The 22767-nt window shown below is 41.6% G+C and overlaps 1 protein-coding gene across 1 annotated transcript in view; it reads right to left on the bottom strand.

Annotated features, from left to right (window-relative positions):
* Positions 1-2393: 2393 nt before the first annotated feature.
* Positions 2394-22767, bottom strand: part of LOC126299001 (uncharacterized) — an 86413-nt gene continuing 66039 nt past the window's right edge. Inside the window, exons 2-3 of the mRNA XM_049990632.1 lie at positions 5273-5455; positions 2394-2803 (exon numbers count right to left, since the gene is read on the bottom strand). Of these exons, the coding sequence (XP_049846589.1) occupies positions 2654-2803; positions 5273-5455 (333 nt within the window). The 3' untranslated portion in view covers positions 2394-2653. The remainder of the gene's footprint in view (positions 2804-5272; positions 5456-22767) is intronic.

Below are 22767 nucleotides of genomic sequence, written 5' to 3'. Positions count from 1 at the left end.
GCTTGTTGCTTTTGTGTGTCACAGACATTGTGTTAGATTTCTCTAAGGGTTTTCATATTATTGGCCATAATAATCTACTCTAAGGAGCTAGAGTAATTAGAAATAAGAAGTCTAGCTAATGACTTATTCTGTTTTTATCTAGCAAATAGGGTACAAAGAGTGGAGGTAACACAAACATCAAATAATGCTAAACTCTTAGTAAATCACTTATCAGAATCAAAATACATTAATACATGTATCATATTAGTGCCAATACTATTTGTGACCTACATCAATGACTTTCCCAATAATATTAAGCAAGGGAAAAAATTATCATTGCTGCTGACAACAATGTTATAGTCACTGAGAAAAAAAAGACCAAGGAAGGTTACACTTCATCAATATGCAGTAAAGTTAAAGTGAACATAAAGAAAATAAATTCCATCATTTTCTATGTGAAGAGGGAAAATGATACTGTCAAATTAAATATAGATGATACCCTTATAGATTATAAAACAAACAATATTTCTAAAAGTAAATACTAGTTGTCTGGTTTAGTGCTGTGAACATACAAATATACTTATAAACTGAGTGCCATGAGTACATTATGCCCTTAGAGCCCTTTCACGTAGTGCAACAGTCTGTGACTTTTACTATTTGTATGCACAATCAGGTATTAGCTGTGGAAGTTGTTTCTTTGTTACAAATACACAAAACAGGATTGCAGTGTTCAACTACAGGAAAGGGTCATAACAATATTAACCAGAACTAATAATCAGGCTTACTGTAACAATCTGTTCAAAACATTGGGGATTTTAACTACACCATGTGAGTACATTTACCAGTCAATTTTACACAAAACAAAGCCCTCTTAATTACTGCAGGAACACTTCTGTACATCACTCTGGAATAAGATCTAGACTAAACTCACATTTGCTAAGAAAAAATAGACATAAAACTCTAAAGAGTATTTCCTATCAATGAATAAAATTGTACTATCAAATGCCTAAGAAGATTATAAAACAAAATTGTTTAAAAATGGAATTTTTGCACTAGAATGTTTTTGTTATCCTGGTAAACCTTATATCATAGCTCTGCAATGGATAATATGAACATCTCATCCTCTTTCTGACTCAACATCTCACTTATTATGGAGAGATGCAGATTCAGGTTTTAGGCCATCAAATGGGATGTTATAGTACACAAAATAGGAACCGAATATAATTGTAATGGTCCAGATGTCAGGTTATTATTTGGATGTATAGTGCATGTGTGCAAAATGAGCAGTGATTAATGTTGAGAAATGAATGAAGAGTGTAACAGTAGCTTTTGCATTGTGAAACTATTTGTGAAGTGGATGCAGTGATTGATTTTGAGAAATGAATAATTGATGTAGGATATAAGAAAGCCAATATTTAGGGATAGGACAGGAATGATTATTTGGGGGAAAAAATAATTGTAGTGAACATTAGCCATAAAGTACATACCTTAAGAGATATGAACATCTCTTCATCTTCAATACTGTGAAACAAACCTCTTCTACTGCAAGATCTTTGCTTTCCATATTTGTGAAGGAGGCATAACAGACCAAAAAAAGAAAATAATGTCTAGTAAATATGGGCTGTAAAATGTATACCTTAAGAGCTATAAGCACATGTTGGTAGAAGAGTTGTGTTTTACAATAGTGAAGATGAACAAGTGTTCATAGCTCTTAAGGTATGTGTTTTAGAGCCCATGTTTACTGAACATGTTTCTCTTGATTTTGTCTATACTAATACCTCTCAAAATCTGTAAAGCAATAGAAGAGATTTGTTTGACAGTATCAAAGATGAAGAAGTGCTCAAAGTTCTTAAGGTATGCATGTTAGAGCTCATGTTTACTAGACTTTTTACTTTGAATGATCATTTCTGTAATGTCCATGAATACAGACCATTTCTCATGAGACATCATATGTTATTAAATAACTTATTTGGAAGAATTATAAACAATACAGAACTGAACACTATGGATAAAATGAATCAAACTGCACAGTTTTTAACAGGTTGGCCGTACATTCATGAGGTTGGAGTCCGTCTTTAATCTTCATCTGACCATCCTGATTTATGTTTTCTGTTGCTTCCTTAAATAACTTCAGACAAATGATATGACATTTCCTACTATGATGCCATGGCTGACCATATGTTCCATACTTGTCAAAGTAGGCCAGTAAGTACGTGAATCTCTGCACATAAGGCTAATATTTATGTTTTTTAACTTTAGAGTCATGACAATCTCAGTATCTTTGTAAATGTGATCCATGGACGAATGTAACTCCGAGTACTACTAGTACCATAACTTAATATCTACTACTCATCATAAAGAAATGCCCTTTCAATGTACTTTTCTGTTTACCAAAACTTAAAACATTTAATTGATGACATTCTCAAATAAATATTTTTATTTCCAACATAATATAAACACAGTAATAATGAAACATTAGTCCTTCTCAGAACTTGTACTTATAAGTAGCTCACATCATAATGTGAAAATATGTAACATTTTGTTATTATGTTGCTGTTGAACTGACTCATTTATACAATGAATATTTACTGTAGTTCTTTCCTGTCTTCAATCCAAAACAGTTTACAGATAATAAGATCTGTACACATTGATAATACACAGAACATGAGAGCAATCACACAAATATTTCATGATCTGAAGTGTGAATCCCAGAGTCATAAGAATCTTGGCAGCCATGTTGGGGTGTTGTGGCTTTCATGCGATTAGATCGGTTGCGTTTTATAGGTGGGTAGGACACATGCTGTCGTACGAAGCTAGCTGATCTCTGAAATGATGACAACAATTAGTACTGTGCATGTGTACACATGGGTGCTTGTGCACACACACACACACACACACACACACACACACACACACACACACACACAAATAAATTTACACCTTAAAACAAAAGAATTATGCTAAAATTTATAAAGTAAATAAATACAGCTAAACACTATAACACTATTATTCACAAGTCACAGATTTCATTTGATGAATACAAAATAATGTTTTAACTCAGGCACAAGTAAACAGTAGTTTTATAACCACCCTGTATGAAGAACTATGGTGTACAATGCTGTAACTGTGAGGATAATACCATCATCTCCTTTAAAAGCTGCCAATGAACCTCCTATGAAGCATGCATTGTGCCCTGTCTCATGAGGATACAGTTACATAACAGTGAAGATCACATTTTTTGTGTGTACAGAAGCTCCAAGATGCTTCATTGTTGGCCCATATATTGTTAGTGCTATGAGCATCCCATGAGCTAGAATGAATTTAGATTTCTGTGACAGATCAAATTTGTAAAAGTGCAAAAGATACACAAGTTGGCCAAATCCTAACTCACTTTTTCAGCTGCTAGAAAAAGAAGGTGTTTGGACTGAATATGCTTTGGAAAGCACAATCCTTAGTTATTCCATGGCTTAGTGCATGGTACATTAGCAAAATGATTGTACACACATAAACTGATTTCCCCCCCCCCCCCCCCCTTCCCACAAAAAAGAAAACGTTTAGCATCATGTGTAAACATGTTTGAATTTAGATTTAAGGAGAACAAGGAATGAAAGAATAAGCCTTATGAAACTACAACTAAAATATAAGATAAATAATAAGCAATAAGCAAAATAAAGGCAGCCTTTCAGATAGTGTAGCTCTGAAATCAAAACCTGCTTTTGGGTAGTGTTCAGTATGGTGTTGCTCCAACCAGTTCACTGTAAAATATTTCAATCTCCCTTGGCTTCCTGTCCAAAATGTGGTCAGTACGTTGCTGCTCACACATGACCCACTTCTTTACAATGATCCTTCTGAGGTCATTCAATGTGTGAGGTGGGCTCCTGAGACACCACAATGCTCAATTCAATTTCTCCCATTCATGGTGTGACATTTTTTTGATTCCTGTTTCCTGGAGGAAAATGTTCGCAAGGTGGTCGTGGCATTCTCATGTGTCGTTGTCTTCAAAGATGAACCCATCACTGAAATGATGACTGTAGGGCCAGATAATAGGCTTGAGGATCCTTTCATGATACTGCACTGTCATCATAATTTCATTGATAGTGGGGAGAGGCAGCTGACATCTATTAATGATAATGAGCCAAAATGTGACTTACCCACCTCTCTGCTGAACTTGTGGGAGTTCATGTTTAAGCTTTACAGGGGTAACTAGACAGCTCCACACCGTTCTACAACAATCATCACCTAACAGACAAGTCATGAACTTGTCAGTGATGATAACCTGAAGCCTTTAATCCATGTCCCAAACTAAGTGTTCCCTCAACCACCTTTTTTGCACACAACAGTGCTGGGTGCTTGTGTTGTTGCTTGTTACAGATACCTAGACATCAATTTTACAATGTGGAGATGGCTGTGCACTGTATGAGTTTATGAGTTGACACAGCCCTCCCGTTGCCTCCAGAAGACAACACACAGTTCTGTTGCATTTTTCTTGGGAGACATACAAACCATAATCTGTTAGGAGCAGATCAGCTCATGTTGACCACAGGTGATCACTGTGAGGCAGATCTCCAATGTTTCATGTCTCATAATAGTAGGTTAATGTCTTAATGATGTGGTGTACTGTGATTTGGTGACATCCCATGCTGACAATCCTCATTGCAGTAAAGCAACTACCCGAGCACTGTCTGACCTTGACACAACAGTTAAAGGCATATTGACAGACTGAAAAGTAAGCATGAGCTGCATCATTCCATTCATGCTTCAGGAGACAGTATATCCTACTGAAGTGTTGAGAAAAAGCATGTTTACTTTTATCTCTGTTATACAGGTGACAGTATGTAACTGGTTTACTGTGGCGAAAACATTATTGAGGAACAGGTTTCCTATAAACAAACACAAACTATGCAAGATGAGAGTGGTGAAAAATAAATAGCCTTAATAAGATAGTAGTCTGTCCAGAATTATGATTTTCTTGTAAGGATGTTATAGAGCACTGAAGAATGTCCTTGTTTTCCTGTTACTAACATCATTTTTTGGATAATATTATGTTTCAGAGCATCTAACAACAGTTTGTAAAATATACTCAGCTGCATAGCTAATTTTGCAGAGTTACAGTCTATATTTATATTTTGCACACAGAGAAATAGACACTTGAACAGAAGAATATTATATTATAGAGCAAATCCATGAATTGTCACTGTAAGTGCATGTGTATAGTTAATACATCTATTCAGATCCATAAATTATTACAAAACAGTTGAACTGCTAATTGCACTACTAAAATGTTCTACTTCACCTTAGTTCTAACATTTCGGTCAGCTTCACTGCTAGAATTTGATCGAGTTGAAGATGGTGACTGGTATGGTGACGCTGATTCACTTGAACTTGAATAGTCCACTTGGTCTTTCAGATCCAAGACAGCTTCTTGAAGAGCAAAAAGTTGCTCAAATATTTCCGTATCTTTTGCCACTAAACTTGCCTGAAACAAACACAATATTTTATTTATTTCTTTGCTCATTTTTATTCAAACAGATCTCTTTATCTGTATTAAATGAACACAGAATACCTCACTATGTAACCAGATTTTTAAAAAAATCAAGAACTTATGACTGGTGAATTATACAATGTTGAAACCAGAACAACAGCTATGATTACTAAAATTATGAAATTTAATAATGTCGGAGGAGTAGGGTAAGTTTTAGCTATTGTGTATCAATGTGAATCATCCCAGTATTGGCTTAGAATGATATGGGAAAACAATGGAAAACCAAAATCAGCATGACTGAACCATTTGAACAAGCCTGCATAGTTTTTATGTACAAAGCTTCATCTTCAGGTGTCACCAACTTCACACAAGAGCAGGAGCTACTAGCATACAAGAACTGTGGAGCTGACATACCTAAATTAAAGGTAAAACTGTGAAAAGTAGTGTATTCATATAATTATGACAGTTGGGCCAATCATTAATTTGGGGGGGGGGGGGGGGGCGTTCACACCCATGTCAAACAAATGCAGGGGAATGGAACAAAGATGCTAACATAGAGGGAGCGATCTGGACAAAAATGAATTCAGTAATAACTAAATAAGTAGCTGCACTCACATGTAAGACCAACAACCGTGACAACTGTGTCAACAGCACAACATGGCAGTGACTAGTGTAGCTGGCCAGGAAGATTACAACTACTGAGCATTCCTTTTCCTGTTCTCTCAAGTGAATAGACAAAATAATTTTACCAAGATCATGTTTATGTAGTGGAGTTATTTTCAGCTTATTGAGTACTTATTTGCAGTTGTTGGATGAGCTATTATATGCATAAACTGAATAGTCAGAGCTGCCAACTTTGTACAACACTGAAGAGCCTCTCCCAAGTGTAACATGCTGTCAATATGTATTTGACAATGTTAATTTCATTGTCTCCATTATCAATGGCTGGATTACTTCTCACAGCACGAGGCATATGAAATGTTCAACCTCGGCTGTCCCAACATCTGAAGAGGCCCATAAGCTTAAATTGTCTCCCTTTGCAGCAGAAGCAGGTTACCTACTTATTATGGAGCTTCAGATATTTCAACATAAGCCAAGCAATGTGTTATAGCATGTCAGTGCTCTAGACTTGAACATAATCAGTCTAATTCCATCACATATGTTCACACCCACCATATAAGATATACTGTAGATCTGTGGTAAGTGGTTGCAATCAGTGCAGCCTACCCTACAAGTGCCAGCAATTCCTGAACCGAATGAAGTCTATCAGTAATACAATTACTGGTGAAAGAAGTGCAATGACTTTCTGGCCATTCATTAATTCAGTACCAAGTGACTAAACATGGTTACATGTCAATGATATCCATCAGCCAAGTGGCATGTTTACCTATCCAGTCCTATTCCCACTAACACTATATTGGTCACTGACAAAATCACACAAGTTAAACACTTCTCACCCATTGTTTACAAGAATGTACTTTACATAAAAGCTCACTCAACAACTGCAGATACATACTCAATAAACTGAAAAAAGCTCCACTATATAAATACGAGCTCAGTGAAGCTATTTTTCCTACTCACATAAAAGTGCTAGAAAAGAAATATCTGTAAATTGACAAGTGAGGAGTGCTCATGATGGAGGAGGCTCCTTTCCCCAGAATAACACTACAGCTATTGTGCAAATTGAATAGGAAACAATTTCCCCTCTAGCTGTGTAGAACAATCTGAAGAGATTTACATGGAATCTGTCCTTCTGTGTTTCTTGTGTTGGTAATATTACTATATCATATCTGTATCTGATGTAGCACTAATGCATTTTGTGGAAAATAAACAACCCTGGGTGTGCTGTGCATGTTGTCATCATTGATTCATAAGGAGTGTTGCAGAAGGGTCAGTATAACTTTTTGAAACACTGTCCAGTTGCTTCCTGTGACATAGTAGGTTCAAGAGAGTAAGGAATTGCCTGCTTGATTTTCAGTTTGCATATGTACAGAGGAGGGAAGTGCACGACCACAACTCAGTGACCTACCTTCCCTCCCTCCCCCCCTCCCCCTTCCCCTCCCCCTCCCCCCCTCCTCCACCCTTTCACTCCACCAGAATATAATTTATCCCTTATTATGGCTCTACTACAGTTAGATGTGACATGTGGCATGTACATGTCATACTTGTTTTCAACCCACTTCATTTAACAGCAAACATTAATCATATACCAATAAAACACTGTTGTTAATAATTTATGATTTTTACATACCGTTCAACACAGAAACTATCCCTAAAAAATGAAAAAAAAGAATAAGACGTTTCTTGTAGGAAATGTAATGTAGTTTAATTTTGTACATGGAAACATTTTCACTAGAAGCCATGGTTTTTGAGTCATTCAAGAAAAATGTAAAAAGCTATCTTTAAACACCCACCCACCCCCACATGTCTACACAAATGTTTTCAGTCTTCATTGACTGGGATAAAGGTGATTATCGCCAACTACAGATAGTTTCATCAATTCTCCAAACTGTTCACTGTTAATTGTATTCAACAATTTTGTATTAGAAAAACAATGTTCCTAAGCAATCATAAATCTTATGCTGTCTTGGAAAAGACAGCAAGTTCAATGTTTTACATCTCATCTTATGAGTGTTACTTTCTCAAACAGAATATTAATCACCACCTTAAGATAGCACACAGGACACAGGTTGCTTTGGACCCCTGTAGATGGTGTAGAGCTGCTACCATGCAGTCGTGTGACCCTTCATCACTGACTTACATTGTAGCAGTGAAGTGCTATGCACCTGGTGGTTATAATTAAACTGACAGTGTTCCAAGTGCTGCAGTTCAGACTGTATTAATTGCAGGATCCTGAAACAGTAATTGGTGCATTGGTGGAGGGGGGGGGGGGGGTGGAGATGCTGAAAAAATTAATAGTTCCAATTTTGCGTCCAGGTGAAAATATGGCATTCTAAGCAGAGTCAGAATGCGAAATGTTTCCTGTTTCACTGTCAATGTGCTGTATTGCATGGTGACACATGTAGATTCCTTTTGTGAAGTGACTGTTGGTGTGAAGGGTTAAGAAAGTTGAAGTTTTCCATATGAAACACAATGGCTATTGAGAAGAAAGACTGTGTAATGCTGGTAAAGTTATTTTATCAGAATGGCAGCAACAGCAGCACTGCATTGTGGGAATATTACTGACAGAAACAGCTGCAAAGAGGCCCTTTGTCTATAAATGGGCTAAAGAATATGATCAAGAAATTTGAAGAAACATGTGAATTAGATTGTGCAGCAGGAAGAGGGAGGCAGCCCATCCCCATGACAGTTGTTGATGAAGGTACTGTAGCTATAACTGACTGTGCAGCACATGCTTCAAATTCTGCAATCAGTGCTCGAGATATGTCATGGCAATTGTTTCTCCCCAGATCAACAATTCAAAATGGTTCAAATGGCTCTGAGCACTATGGGACTCAACTGCTGTGGTCATTAGTCCCCTAGAACTTAGAACTACTTAAACCTAACTAACCTAAGGACATCACACACATCCATGCCCAAGGCAGGATTCGAACCTGTGACCGTAGCAGTCGCACGGTTCCGGACTGCGCACCTAGAACCGCGAGACCACCGCAGCCGGCCAAACAATTCAAAAGAAAAGCGTTTGCAGTGCTTTTTAGACTGGCATCCCCACAAGATTCAGGATGTGCACCCAATGAAGCCGCAGACAGGCTACAATGCCTTGACCTTGCCATTCGCCTTTTGGCATGCATGCTGGCCGCAGTGGTCTCGGGGTTCTAGGCGCGCAGTCCGAAACCATGAGACTTCTACGGTCACAGGTTCGAATCCTGCCTTGGGCATGGATGTGTGTGATGTCCTTAGGTTAGTTAGGTTTAAGTAGTTCTAAGTTCTAGGGGACTGATGACCACAGCAGTTGAGTCCCATAGTGCTCAGAGCCATTTGAACCATTTGGCTTGCATGGAAATGGATGACATGTGGCCGGGGAATATCTTTGGATGGATGAGGCACATTTTACTCTGTATGGTGACATGAATGCACAGAATGGTCATGTACGGGATTCTACTCCACCACACATTGTGCAGGAACATCCACTGCACTCAGCTTATGTGACTGCGTGGTGTGGTTTCAAAAGCTACTTCATTCTCGGTCCATTTTTCTTTGAGCAGATGGCATCTCGTGGGCTTGTTAGGTGTACAGGGACATCTGTATGTTATAAGGACCTCCTTTTGCAACACATGATCCCAGCTTTGCAAGAATGCAGCTGTGCCCACACCACTATTTTGATGCAACATGGAGTGAGTCACATAGAACTCGCTAGGTGAAAAATTTGCTTTGAGAAACTTTTGGTAATGAATGGAACATCTCTAGGCAATTTCAAGATGTATGGCCTTCCAGATGCATCGACCTAAATCTATGTGACTTCTGATTGTGGGGACATAGGAAAGATCATGTTTATCAGGGATGTATCCAAACCTTTCCTGATCTGAATAATAGCATAAGATGACATATCGCTCTGATTACATTGAATATTCTGCAAGCATCTGTCGAATATGGTGTATTACGGATTCAGCATGTTGCTGAATCCGGAGACCATACTGAACACATGTATCTTGTGAAAATTTCCCAATAAACTCGCCAGAACCACCATTATCATGTGTTTGATCGTTCCTCCTCTTTTCCTGCACCCAAAACACATTCTGACAGTTTACGGCGCCATACTTTCACATGATGGCAGGAAGTGGAACTATTATTTTTTCAGCATACTCTGTGAGCGCATCGATTAATGAATGAATATACCTACAGTGTTTCAGCATCCTGCAATGTATACAGCCCACACTGCAGAATTCGGAACACCATCAGTTTAATTATAACCACCTGGTATGTGCCAGTCGATTGTATGGGATGGGCAGAGTAAGAGGGGTCAGCATGAAGGTGTGACGCAATGGCAGGAAAGTGTTTTGGACGTGTCAGTCACCACACCTTAAATTAATTTGCGCAATTTGTTGATGTGTTACCTGGTAAAGGTGTCAACAAGAAAATATGCATCACCTGCAGTTAAGCAATGCAGTGTAGGAACAGTGGTTGTATAAATACTTTAACTGACAGGGACCAAAGACGACTGTCACACTTTGTCAATGACAAACGATTTCAAAACTGACAGGAAATGCTGCTGTGAGTGAATGTAGGTCAATGATAACCAGTTTCCGAGGGAAAATTGGGTAGGGAATTGCATGCAGTGGACATTTGGAGACGGATAGCTAAAAGAAGTCATTGCTCATCAAGGCACATGAAGCTGCACGTCTTCAATGGGCCAGACAATTCACAAACTGAACAGTGGCTGATTGGAGGCATCTAGTGTGGTCTGATGATTAGTGATTCTTTCTCATTTCACATAATAATACGGCATCTAGTTCACTGACTGAACAAGGTACACAGTGGTTAGTACACTAGACTCACATTCGGGAGGATGAGGTTCAAATCCAAGTCCTACCACTCAGATTTAGTTTCCCCTTGATTTCCCTCCAGGCAAACGCTGGGATGGTTGCTTTGAAATTGCACAGACGATTTCTTCCCCATTCTTGAAACAATCTGGGTTTGAGCTCCGCTTCTAATGACATCCATGTCGATGGGACGTTAAACGCTAATCTTCCTTCCTCCCTGGCAGTGCACCGATTGCCCAATGAGGCGTTTAACCCGTACCATGTGGAGGGTTGGGCTTCTGTCTGGAAGTGATACTCTGATGATTTGGGTGTGTTTTTTCGTGCCGTGATTTGGGCTCACTGACTCAGGTTACCGTAAACGTGAATCAAAATGTTTGTTTCAACATTGTCGATGACCAAGTGTGGTCTTTTCTTCAATATCTTCGTTATGAATACGCTGTGGACACTCCTGTCTTCCAAGATGACAACAGCTGTGTTCACACGCATACGTTCCTAATTTGACACACTCTCAGCCACCCTATGGTCCCCAACTGGCCCGTTAAATCACGCAGTCTAAATGCCATAGAAAATGTCCGACACTATTCGGGACAGAGCTTAAAACGTACCAATCAACAACCGGGCAATTCTGTAGTGCTACGGTATCTAATCATCAGTGAGCGGCTTCCACTGGATATGGAATACCAGTAGAAATTGTCTACAAGAAGGCTTGCAGAAGTGATCCACAAAACTACCGTGCAATATACCTGACATCCATTTGTTGCAGAATCTTAGAAGATAATGAAGTATATCGCACAGAACGACCTCCTCCTGATCATACAAGAAGGATTTCGCAAACACAGATTGTGTGAAATCCAACTCGCACTTTTCTCACATGATATGGTGAAAGACATGAATCAAGATATCTACATCTACATATACATACATACTTCGCAAGCAGCCGTATGGTGGTTGATGAAGGCGACTGTTTGTATGCCTCCGTATGAGCTCTCTGGTATCTTATCCTCGTGGTCCTTACGCGCATGTATGTTGACTGCAGCAGAATCGTGCAGCAGTCAGCTTCAGATTCCATTTCTCTAAATTTTCTCAATAGTGAAACTTCCTGGCAGATTAAAACGGTGTACTCGACCGAGACTCGAGGTTCGCAGGAGAGCTTCTGTAAAGTCTGGAAGGTAGGAGACGAGATACTGGCAGAAGTAAAGCTGTGAGGACGGGGCGTGAGTTGTGCTCGGGTAGCTTAGTTGGTAAAGCACTTGCCCGCGAAAGGCAAAGGTCCCGAGTTCGAGTCTCGGTCCGGCACACCGTTTTAATCTGCTAGGAAGTTTCATATCAGCACACACTCCGCTGCAGAATGAAAATCTCATTCTGGTTTCTCAATAGTGTTTCTCGGAAAAAACGTCATCTTCCCTCCAAGAATTCCCATTTGAGTTCCCGAAGCATCTCCGTAACACTACATGTTGTTCAAACTTATCGGTAGCAAATCTAGCAGCCTGCCTCTGAATTGCTTTGATGTCGTCCTTCCGTCCGATCTGGTGCGGATCCCTAACATTCGAGCAGCACTCAAGAATAGGTCGCGCCAGCGTCCTCTACACGGTCTCCTTTATAGGTGAACCACTATTTCCTAAAATTCTCCCAATAAACCGAAGTCGACCATTCGCGTTCCCTAACACAATTCTCATAGGCTCGTTCCACCTCATATCGCTATGCAACGTTACGCCCAAATATTTTAACAGTTGACTGTGTCAAGCAAGACACTAGTAATACTGTATCCGAACATTACAGGTTTGATCTTCCTACTCATCCTCATTAACTTACATTTTTCCTCATTTAGGACTAACTGTCATTCGTCACACCAACTGGAAAATTTGTCAAAGTCGTGTTGTAGCTTCCTACAGTCACTCAACTTCGACACCTTACCGTACACCACGGCATCATCAACAAACAACCGCAGTTTGCTGCTTACCCTTTCAGCCAAATCATTTATGTATTTAGAGAACAAAAGCAGTCCTATCACACTTCCCGGGGGCACTTCTGACAATACCCTCGTCCTTGATGAACACTCGCCGTCAAAGACAAGGTAATGGGTTCTGTTATTTAAGGAGTCTTAGAGCCACTCACGTATCTGTGAGCTTATTCCATTTGCTCGTACCTTCGTTAACAACCTACAATGGGGCACTGGGTCAAATGCCCCAGATAAATAAAGTATGTCTCAATTTCCGCATGTCATTTGACTCAATACCACAGATATGCTTATGATCAAAAGTACGATCATATGGTTCAAATGGCTCTGAGCACTATGGGATTTAACATCTGTGGTCATCAATCCCCTTGAACTTAGAACTAATTAAACCTAACTAACCTAAGGACATCACACACATCCATGCCCGAGGCAGGATTCGAACCTGCGACCGTAGCAGTTCCGCGGTTCCGGACTCAGCACCTAGAACCGCGAGACCACCGCGGCCGGCACGATCAAATGGGATACCATACGAAATATAGAACTGGACTGAGGATTTCTTGGTGGGTGAGGACGCAGCATGTTATCTTGGATGGAGAGTCATCGACAGATGTAGAAGTAACTTTGGGTGTACCACAGCGAAGTTTGTTTGGTCCTTTGCTGTCCATACTGTGTACTAATTATCTTGCGGACAATATTAATAGTAACCTCAAATCTTTCACAGATGATGCAGTTATCTACAATGAAGTACAGTCTGAACGAAGTGGTACAATTATTTAGTCAGATCTAGAAAAGATTTCAAAGTGGTGCAATGATTGGCAACTTGCTTTAAATGTTCACAAATGTAAAATCGTGCCCTTCAGAAAACTAAAAAACATAGTATCCTTTGAATACAATATTAGTGAATCACAGCTGGAATCGTTAAACTCATACAAATGTCCTGATGTTACACTTACTAGGGACATGAAATGGATCGATCACATAGGGTCAGTCGTTGGTAAATGAGGCAGAGGACTTTGGCTGATTGTTAGAATACTTCGGAAATACAATCAGTCTACAGGAGATTGCTTGCAAACATTCGTACGACCCATTTCGAATATTGCTGAAGTGTGTGGGACTCGTACCAAGTAGTTCGACAGCCGTCGCAATCCGTTACTGAGCGGGCGCTGAAGACCTAGCCGTCGTGCGCCCATACAACCCTCTCCATCCTCCATCCGTCGGACCAAGTAATACTAGTAGAGGATACTGAGCGTATACAGAGAAAGGCAGCGCGAATGGTCATAGGTTTGTTTGAACTGCCGGAGAGTGTCGCTGAGATATTGAGAGAATTGAACTGGCAGACTCTAAAAAGATAGACGGAAACTATCCCCAGAAAGGCTACTGATAAAATTTCAAGAACCGGCTTTAAATGATGATCATAGGAATGTACTGCAACCCCCTACATCCCATAGGGATAATGAGGATATCATATATGACTTACAGCACGCACAAAGGCATTTGAACAATCATTTTCCCGGCGCTCCATACGTGAATGGAGTGGGAAAAAGTCCTAATGACAATCGGACATACCCTCTGCTGGGCACTTCACAGTGGTTCGGAGAGTATAGATGTCTCCTGTGAAAGTCAATTTTTTGTGCGGTGTGCTTACTGCATTATTTATGGAACGGCTGTTGTGGTTGCCCTATCAGTCACCGTTACTGTCACTGGTGTAATTGGACGTAATTAAAATAATTTATACAAATTAAGGAAAGACTACAAAAGAGTAACATATTGTCAAAAATCTCAGTTGGCGTAAAAACTGAATGTATTGTTACTACAATCGTATAACAAGAAGCAGTCACTTAAACACTAGCAGCAGTGCAGTCCGTTTACAGCATATTTACATAATCAGACAAATGAATGTTTGGGAGCACAAAGCGATTTGGATTCGGTACTGTGAGACCGAGGGAAGGAAACTACGCCCCCGCGGAGTGGCCGTGCGGTTTGAGACGCCATGTCACGAATTGCGCGGCCTCTCCCGCCGCAGGTTCGAGTCCTCCCTCGGGCATGTGTGTGTGTGTGTGTGTGTGTGTGTGTGTGTGTGTGTGTGTGTGTGTGCGTGTGTGTGTGTGTGTTTGTCGTCCGGAGTGGCCGTGCGGTTCTAGGCGCTACAGTCTGGAACCGAGAGACCGCTACGGTCGCAGGTTCGAATCCTGCCTCGGGCATGGCTGTGTGTGATGTCCTTAGGTTAGTTAGGTTTAATTAGTTTTAAGATCTAGGCGACTGATGACCTCAGAAGTTAAGTCGCATAGTGCTCAGAGCCATTTGAACCATTTGTGTGTGTGTGTGTGTGTTGTCCTTAGCGTAAGTTAGCTTAAGTTCATTTAAGTAATGTGTAAGTCTAGGGATCAATGACCTCAGCAGTTTGGTTCCTTAGAAATTCACACTCATTTGAACATTTGAAGGAAACTACGGATTATTAACTCGGATGAGTGACATTGTGAAACCATTTACCGGATGAGTTGCTACGGAAGACCACTGGTAGATTAGAGACAGGTAAAATTCTGATAGAGGTGGCCAGTTAAATGTTTGTCGATACGTTTCTTATAGAACGTGGCGGGTGTTTCGGGACGCAGAGGATTCTGCAAGACAGAGCGAAAGGTTACGATACATGACGACGATCAATATTTGCTGTTATACACAGATGTGCCAAACTATCATGACCACTAGCCACTGCTATGCTAAATGCCGCCTGGTGTCGTTGCGCGCACGTGACGCGGCAAAGTTAAGTCTTTTAGCGGAGCAGAAACGAATGGGCATCGTTCTAGTGACGGTGCGGGCCGTAAATGGTGAAATCCGCGGACATAAGCGACTTTGAAGAGGGGCGGATTCTTATAGCCGGGTCTGGGGACGAGCATCTCGGAAACGGCGAAGATGCTTGGATGTTCGCGTACTTCCATCTCGTGACCATATGTGCTAAGTGACGGACGCTGACTCAAGCCTATGGGCGCCAGTGGTGTTGGACGTCCACACTTCATTTTAAAACTTGGGGGTCGGAGACTTGCTCACTCTGTAAAATAGGCGGCAATCTGTGTCATATCTGTTAACAGAGAATAAGACAAAAGTGTTTCGGAGCACTCTGCTCAACACACATCGTTGAACGTGGCGATCAGCAGCAGACGACACCTACACGTTCCCATGTTGACGTTACTTTACGGTTGCAGTAGCCACGGGATCACTGAGATTAGACGATGCATCAGTGGAAACGTATAGACTGGTCGGATGAATAACGTTTTTTGATACAGCAGGTCGATGTTCGTCTCTCGATGCACAATCAGTCAGGCGAATGGCAGCTTGACACACGCACCACGCCACGGACGCAGGGTGGTGGGGGCAGTGTTATGCGATGGGGGACATTCACCTGTGCTTCCATGTGACCTGTGATAGTAGTCGTAGGCACCATTACAGCTGTGGTCTACGTGAACATTATTGCGAACCATCTGCAGTTTTTCACGCTTGATTTATTTCCCTATGGCGACTTCATCTTCCATCACGATATCTGTCCGTCTCAGGAGGCCAGTCTCGTGTTGCAGTGGTTTAAGGGGCATGACAGTGACTCACGTTGATGACTTGACCACAAATTAGAATGACATGGATCCAATGCAAGACGTCTAGGACAATATCAAGCCCCAGCTCTGCCCCCGCAGACGACCAGTCCCTAATTTGCGTAAACTATGCATAGTCATCTGGTGCCACATACCTCCAGAAACCTACCAACGACTTGTTGAATCCATGCCACCGAAAACTGCTGTACTGCTTTCCAAAGGTGGACCAACATGCTATTAAAGTGGTTATAATGTTTTGGATCATTAAAGAAGGTTTCGAGACCCAGACCGTGACCCCATCCTAATTATATTCTTTTCACGGAAGGATGTTGCTATGTATTTTGTTGTTGTTGGGTTGGGATGTTTTGGGGGGAGGAGACCAGGCGACGAGGTCATCGGTCTCATCGGATTAGGGATGGATGGGGAAGGAAGTCGGCCGTGCCCTTTCAAAGGAACCATCCCGGCATTTGCCTGGAGTGATTTAGGGAAATCACGGAAAACCTAAATCAGGATGGCCGGACGCGGGATTGAACCGTCGTCCTCCCGAATGCGAGTCCAGTTATGTATTTTGTATTAAAAGCTTCGTGTATGTGAGACAGTAACACTGTTGCAGAACAGCGCGGAACCACCATATTCACTGACGATTTATCTCGGATGAAGTGTCATCGTCAGATCTAGAGGTAACTTAGGGTGCACCCAAGGGGAGTGTGTTTTGACCTTTTCTGGTCGTGTTATATATTGTATATTAATGACCGTGCTCACATTATTAATAATAACCTTAGACTTCTTGCAGATGACCCAGTTATCTATAATGAAGTACTGTCTGAAAGAAGCTGCATAAATATTTAGTCAGATATTGATTAGAATTCAAAGTGGTGCTTGAAATCATCAGAAATGTAAAATGGAGGACTTTACAAAATGAAAAAAAAACCTAGTATCCTATGACTATAATATCAGTGAGTCACAGATGGAATCGGCCAAATCATATAAATACGTGGGTGCAACATTTTGTAGGGATATGAAATGGGATTATCCCAAGGACTCTTGTCGTGGCTAAAACAAATGGTCGACTTCAGTTTATTGGGGAAATGCAATCAGTGTACAAAGGAGATTTCTTACAAATAATTCGTGCGGTCCATTAAAGAATATTGCTCAAGAGTGTGGAAGTAACCGGAAATATTGAACGTACAGCGCACAGGGAAGGACAGCACGAATGGCCACAGGTTTGTTTGACCCATGGGAGAGTGTCGCAGAGATGCTGACGAAATTGAACTGGCAAACTTTTGAAGATCGACGTGAACTATTCCGAGAAAGCCTACTTACAAAGTTTCAAGAACCGTCTTTAAATGACTGTGGTGTCACCGCCAGACACCACACTTGCTAAGTGGTAGCCTTTAAATCGGCCGCAGTCCGGTAGTGTACGTCGGACCCGCGTGTCGCCACTATCAGTAATTGCAGACCGAGCGCTCCCACACGGCAGGTCTAGAGAGACTTCCTAGCACTCGCCCCAGTTGTACAGCCGACTTTGCTAGCGATGGTTCACTGCCTACTTACGTTCTCATTTGCCGAGAAGATAGCTTAGCATAGCCTCCAGCTACGTCATTTGCTACGACCTAGCAAGGCGCCATTATCAGTTACTACTGATATTGTGAACTATGTATCGTCAAGAGCGACGTTCATCATTAATGGATTAAAGTTAAGTATTCCACCAGCTACGTCCGTTGTTTCTAAATTCTAATTTCCTTGTCCTGTTCCAGACCTCACGCCGGCCTGCGTGAGCTAAATCGCGTGCCTTTCGGCCTCCTCTAGTAACACGGTGTTGGCTCTCCTGCGAACCACAAAAATGACGACTCAAGGAATATACTACAATCTATACGTTTCGCTCCCGTAGTTATCGCGTGGAGAATATTAGATTAATCGCAGTACGCACAGAGGCATTTAAACAGTCTTTCTTTCTGTGCTCCATATGTGAATGAAAGGGGAAGAAATCCTAATAACTGGTACAGTGGGACGCACCCTCGGTCATGCGCTTCACAGTGGTGTGTAGAGTATAGACCTCTTATTTAGCTTAAAATGCTTTATGAGATGCGAAACCAGAATCCGTTATCGCCTATCCGACATCCACGAAAGGTATGTTGTAGGACTAGATAGTAACTGCATGTGGAGTAGCACAACTTTATACAAAGTTTCATGTGCGCGTAAGTCTATAAAGATAACGTCCTCGCTACTTGTATTATCACACTTTGTATTGACATTAACTGTGTTGTATCAGTCTGATATATCGAATTTGTACATTTAAAGCGTATTCCAAGTTCGAATATAAATAGTTTTTTGGAACTATGTATTCACGTTTTATTTATGAGTTGTGAAATGTTAAATGATTCGCCTAAGTTTCATCAGATTTTACGAGTAACTTCGTAAGACATATTTAATTCTATGATTTTTGCTTGATTTATGTCATTAAGTGTGATGTGAATAGACTAAACGAAGTCCGCTGGTGTGCAACGAGTACAAATATGTGCGGTTATCTGGAAATTAAATTGGTATACATATTAACTTAAATCGAATTCTCAAGATCTTGTTATGCAGATCAGAAAATACACGCAACATAGAGAAAGCAAAATAAGCGTTTAAGATTTCACAGCAGGTGAAATCAACGAGTTTGCAAGGAAGGGTGAGAAATCGGACATGATTTATTCAGACGAACTAACTCAACATTCGTCTCGAGGGATTTAGTCTTGCTAATTGGACGGCGATTTGAACTCCATTCTTTCCGACTGGAAGAGGAAGTTATTAGTGACAGCACATGCTGCTTACAGGGACAAGGTGGAGTTTTCTGACCTGACAGTGAAATGCAGAATTTTTAGATAAAAATCAACTTATATTGCGTTGTTGTCCTATTGTAGGTTAATGTACTTTATCTAACGTCTTATCATTGAGTATTTGCGTGATTGTGAATTTCATACAAAGTACTCAGTTCCCGCTGCCATAACCACGGCCAGTGGCGTATTTTTATCCTTTTAAATCAAGCCTCTTGCAGGTGTTTTTTCTTTCAGAGTGTGCAGAAACTTTGGTAGTAAAGCGTAGCAATAAATTTCAGGAAATATCGGCCTTAAAATTTCTGGCAGAAAATTTTTCCTATTCTAGGTCTCCGGGTTCCACCCTCTGTTTTGGTAGCTGTTTGATTTCTGGAAAGTACTGAATCCACTTGTCTACAACGGTAATAAATCGTCGCACAAAATTAGTCGGAGTCTTTGTGCAGCGATCGGAATACTGGTGCGTTTTCTTTTAGTCAGCATTCAACAAACACGGCATTCTCCTCGCAAGAACCTCTCTCGTAGTTACAGCTTCATGTAAAATGTTGAGTACTTTTGCTTCTGATGTGATTAAAATCTCAGCTATTTTATACTGATTTAATCTGCCAGCGTCTGATATCGTACTGATCACTTACTCGATGGTTTCCTCCGTGGTTGCAATGTTGACTGATTCTTCACCTGGTTCGTATTTGAAAATCGTGTGACCACGCTGAAATTTAGCTGCCCACTTCGTGACCCCCGAGTAGTAACGTCAAAGATTATGCAGCTATTTTCTGCTGACTCTTTTCTCCGAAGTGGGGAAACATGGTCCACGGACTGCCTTGTAAGTAGTAGCAGACCAAGAGTTGCTGCCCAAGCGGAACTTTGCGGTTGACTGGCTGTTCACAGATCACTCATCTCAGCACTTTCCAGTAGGGGCGGCGAAACCCTAAGAAGCCTGAATTCCACACCGCATTTGGGCTACATGTCACTGAAATTATATCTGCTCTCTATTTCGGTCGTCATAAGATTGGATGACTGTAAAGTCACTTCCATCCAAATAAACTACACGTGAGTCAATGTGATGAAAGAATCGTTTCCACTCATAGGCAATACGCCAACTGAATTAAACTTAAAGTTCTCTTTTATGAGTGGCATTTTAGTAGCAGTAGCAGAGTGATTTAAAATGGAATGTCATATAAAGTTGATCGTCGGTAAAGCAGATGCCAGACTGAGATTCATTGTAAGAATACCAATGAAATGCAATCCGGAAACAAAGGAAGTAGGTTACAGTACGCTTGTTCGCCCACTGCATGAATACTGCTCAGCAGTGTGGGATCCGTACCAGATAGGGTTGATCGAAGAGATAGAGAAGATCCAACGGAGAGCATCGCGCTTCGTTACAGGATCATTTAGTAATCGCGAAAGCGTTACGGAGATGACAGATGAACTCCAGTGGAAGACTCTTCAGGAGAGACGCTCAGTAGCTCGGTACGGGCTTTTATTGAAGTTTCGAGAACATACCTTCACCGAGGAGTCAAGCATTATATTGCTCCCTCCTACATATATCTCGCGAAGAGACCATGAGGATAAAATAAGAGAGATTAGAGCCCACACAGAAGCATACCGACAATCCTTCTTTCCACGAACAATACGAGACTGGAATAGAAGGGAGAACCGATAGAAGTACTCAGGGTACACTCCGCCACACACCGTCAGGTGGCTTGCGGAGTATGGATGTAGATGTAGATTTGGAGAAGGTGTCAGTGTTTAACGTGCATCGATACTGAGATCTTTAAAGCCGAAGTACTTGCCCAGTTGTATCAGATGTACTGCGCAGCGAAGGACGCCTAATATTTCATAAAGCTCGAGTTACATTAATAATTAATTAATGATAGACGTCAACGTACAATAACCACTCACCGACGGCAGGTGGTAGCACTAGTAATTGGGGGGGGGGGGGAGGGGGGGAGGTATGTCAGTGTGTCGGAGGAACGCGGATAACAATGCAGTCATTGTTGTAATGCGAAAAGGAGCGAATTGTCTGACGTCCAAAACGGAATGATCATTGGCTTTCGGGCCAAAGGTGAAAGCGTTTACGAAACGTTCAAATGGTTCAAATGGCTCTGAGCACTATGGGACTCAACTTCTGAGGTCATCAGTCCCCTAGAACTTAGAACTACTTAAACCTAACTAACCTAAGGACTTCACACACATCCATGCCCGAGGCAGGATTCGAACCTGCGACCGTAGCGGTCTCGCGGTTCCAGACTGTAGCGTCTAGAACCGCTCGGCCACTTCGGCCGGCATTTACGAAACGTCTATGTTTGTAAGTTCGTGAACCAAGGGGCTACCAACACTGTCTGCTCAACGGCCGTTCAGAGAATGTTGCTGCATATGGGCGTCCGTGGCAGGTGCCTGGTTCATGCAGCGATGCTGAGTGCTGTTCATTTGTGACGAACGCTGGAATTTGCACTCCAGTACCGCAACTGGACGCCCACTGAGTGCCGGCAGGTGGCATTTCCATTCGAATAACGTTTTATGCTCCAGCAAACAGATGGCCGTTGACGTGTAAGGTGTGCAACGTCTGAAACAAAACTCCTTGCAACAATCGTCGGAAGGATGCAGGCCGGAGAAGGGAGCGTTATGGTGTGGGGAATGTTTTCGTGGCATTCCCTGGGTGATGTCATCATTCTGGAAGGCACAATATAGTAACACAAGTATGCATCTCGGAGACCATGTCCACCCCTATATGCGATGCAATGTGTGTGCGTTGTTCGCAGAGCACCAGGATAAGTTTACCGTACTCTCTTCGCCACCAAACTCCCCGGATTTAAACCCAATCGAGAATCTGTGGGACCACATCGGTCGGGCTGTATGCGCCATGGATCCTCACCCGAGTAAACTAGCGCAGCTGGCCACGGCACTGGAGTCTCATGGCTCCATAGGCTTGTCGGTACCTTCCAGAACCTCATAGATCCTCTTCGTGCACGCTTCACTGCGGTCCGCGCCACAAGAAGTGGTTATTCTGGCTTTTAACAGGTGGTCAAATTAATATGACTTGACAGTCTAGTAGCAGATTTACAGGATGTTAATGTTTTACGTGCATCGACATAGTTCTATAGAGAAAGAGCATTCGTTGAATTGTATCGCGCGTGTTACGCAACGAAGAGAACCCCAAAATTTCACAAACAGTTCAGTATATCGAAGTAATAAGCTCATTTTGTAAAATATAAGTCATCCCTTTAAAAGAACATAATGGTCGCCTTGGAGCGCTGTAGATGGTGTAGAACTTATGATCATGAGACTCTACAACGCTGACGCATAACTCATAAGCCATAGCAGTGGGCTGGGGTGTACGTGCCAGTCGGTTGCATGGCATTAGGCCGTGAGGCATTTCGGCGTGGAGACGTGACAATACGGCAGAAGGTAGCCACTATGTCTGGACGGGTCCATGACCACACCGTGAATGAATCTGCCTGATTTGTTGGTGAATCAACGCGGATTGCCCAACGTGTTCACAAAGATTGGT

Source organism: Schistocerca gregaria, chromosome X, assembly GCF_023897955.1.
Source record: "Schistocerca gregaria isolate iqSchGreg1 chromosome X, iqSchGreg1.2, whole genome shotgun sequence".
In the NCBI taxonomy this organism is placed as follows: Eukaryota; Metazoa; Arthropoda; class Insecta; order Orthoptera; family Acrididae; genus Schistocerca; species Schistocerca gregaria.
This window is presented reverse-complemented; position numbering and strand designations above follow the sequence as displayed.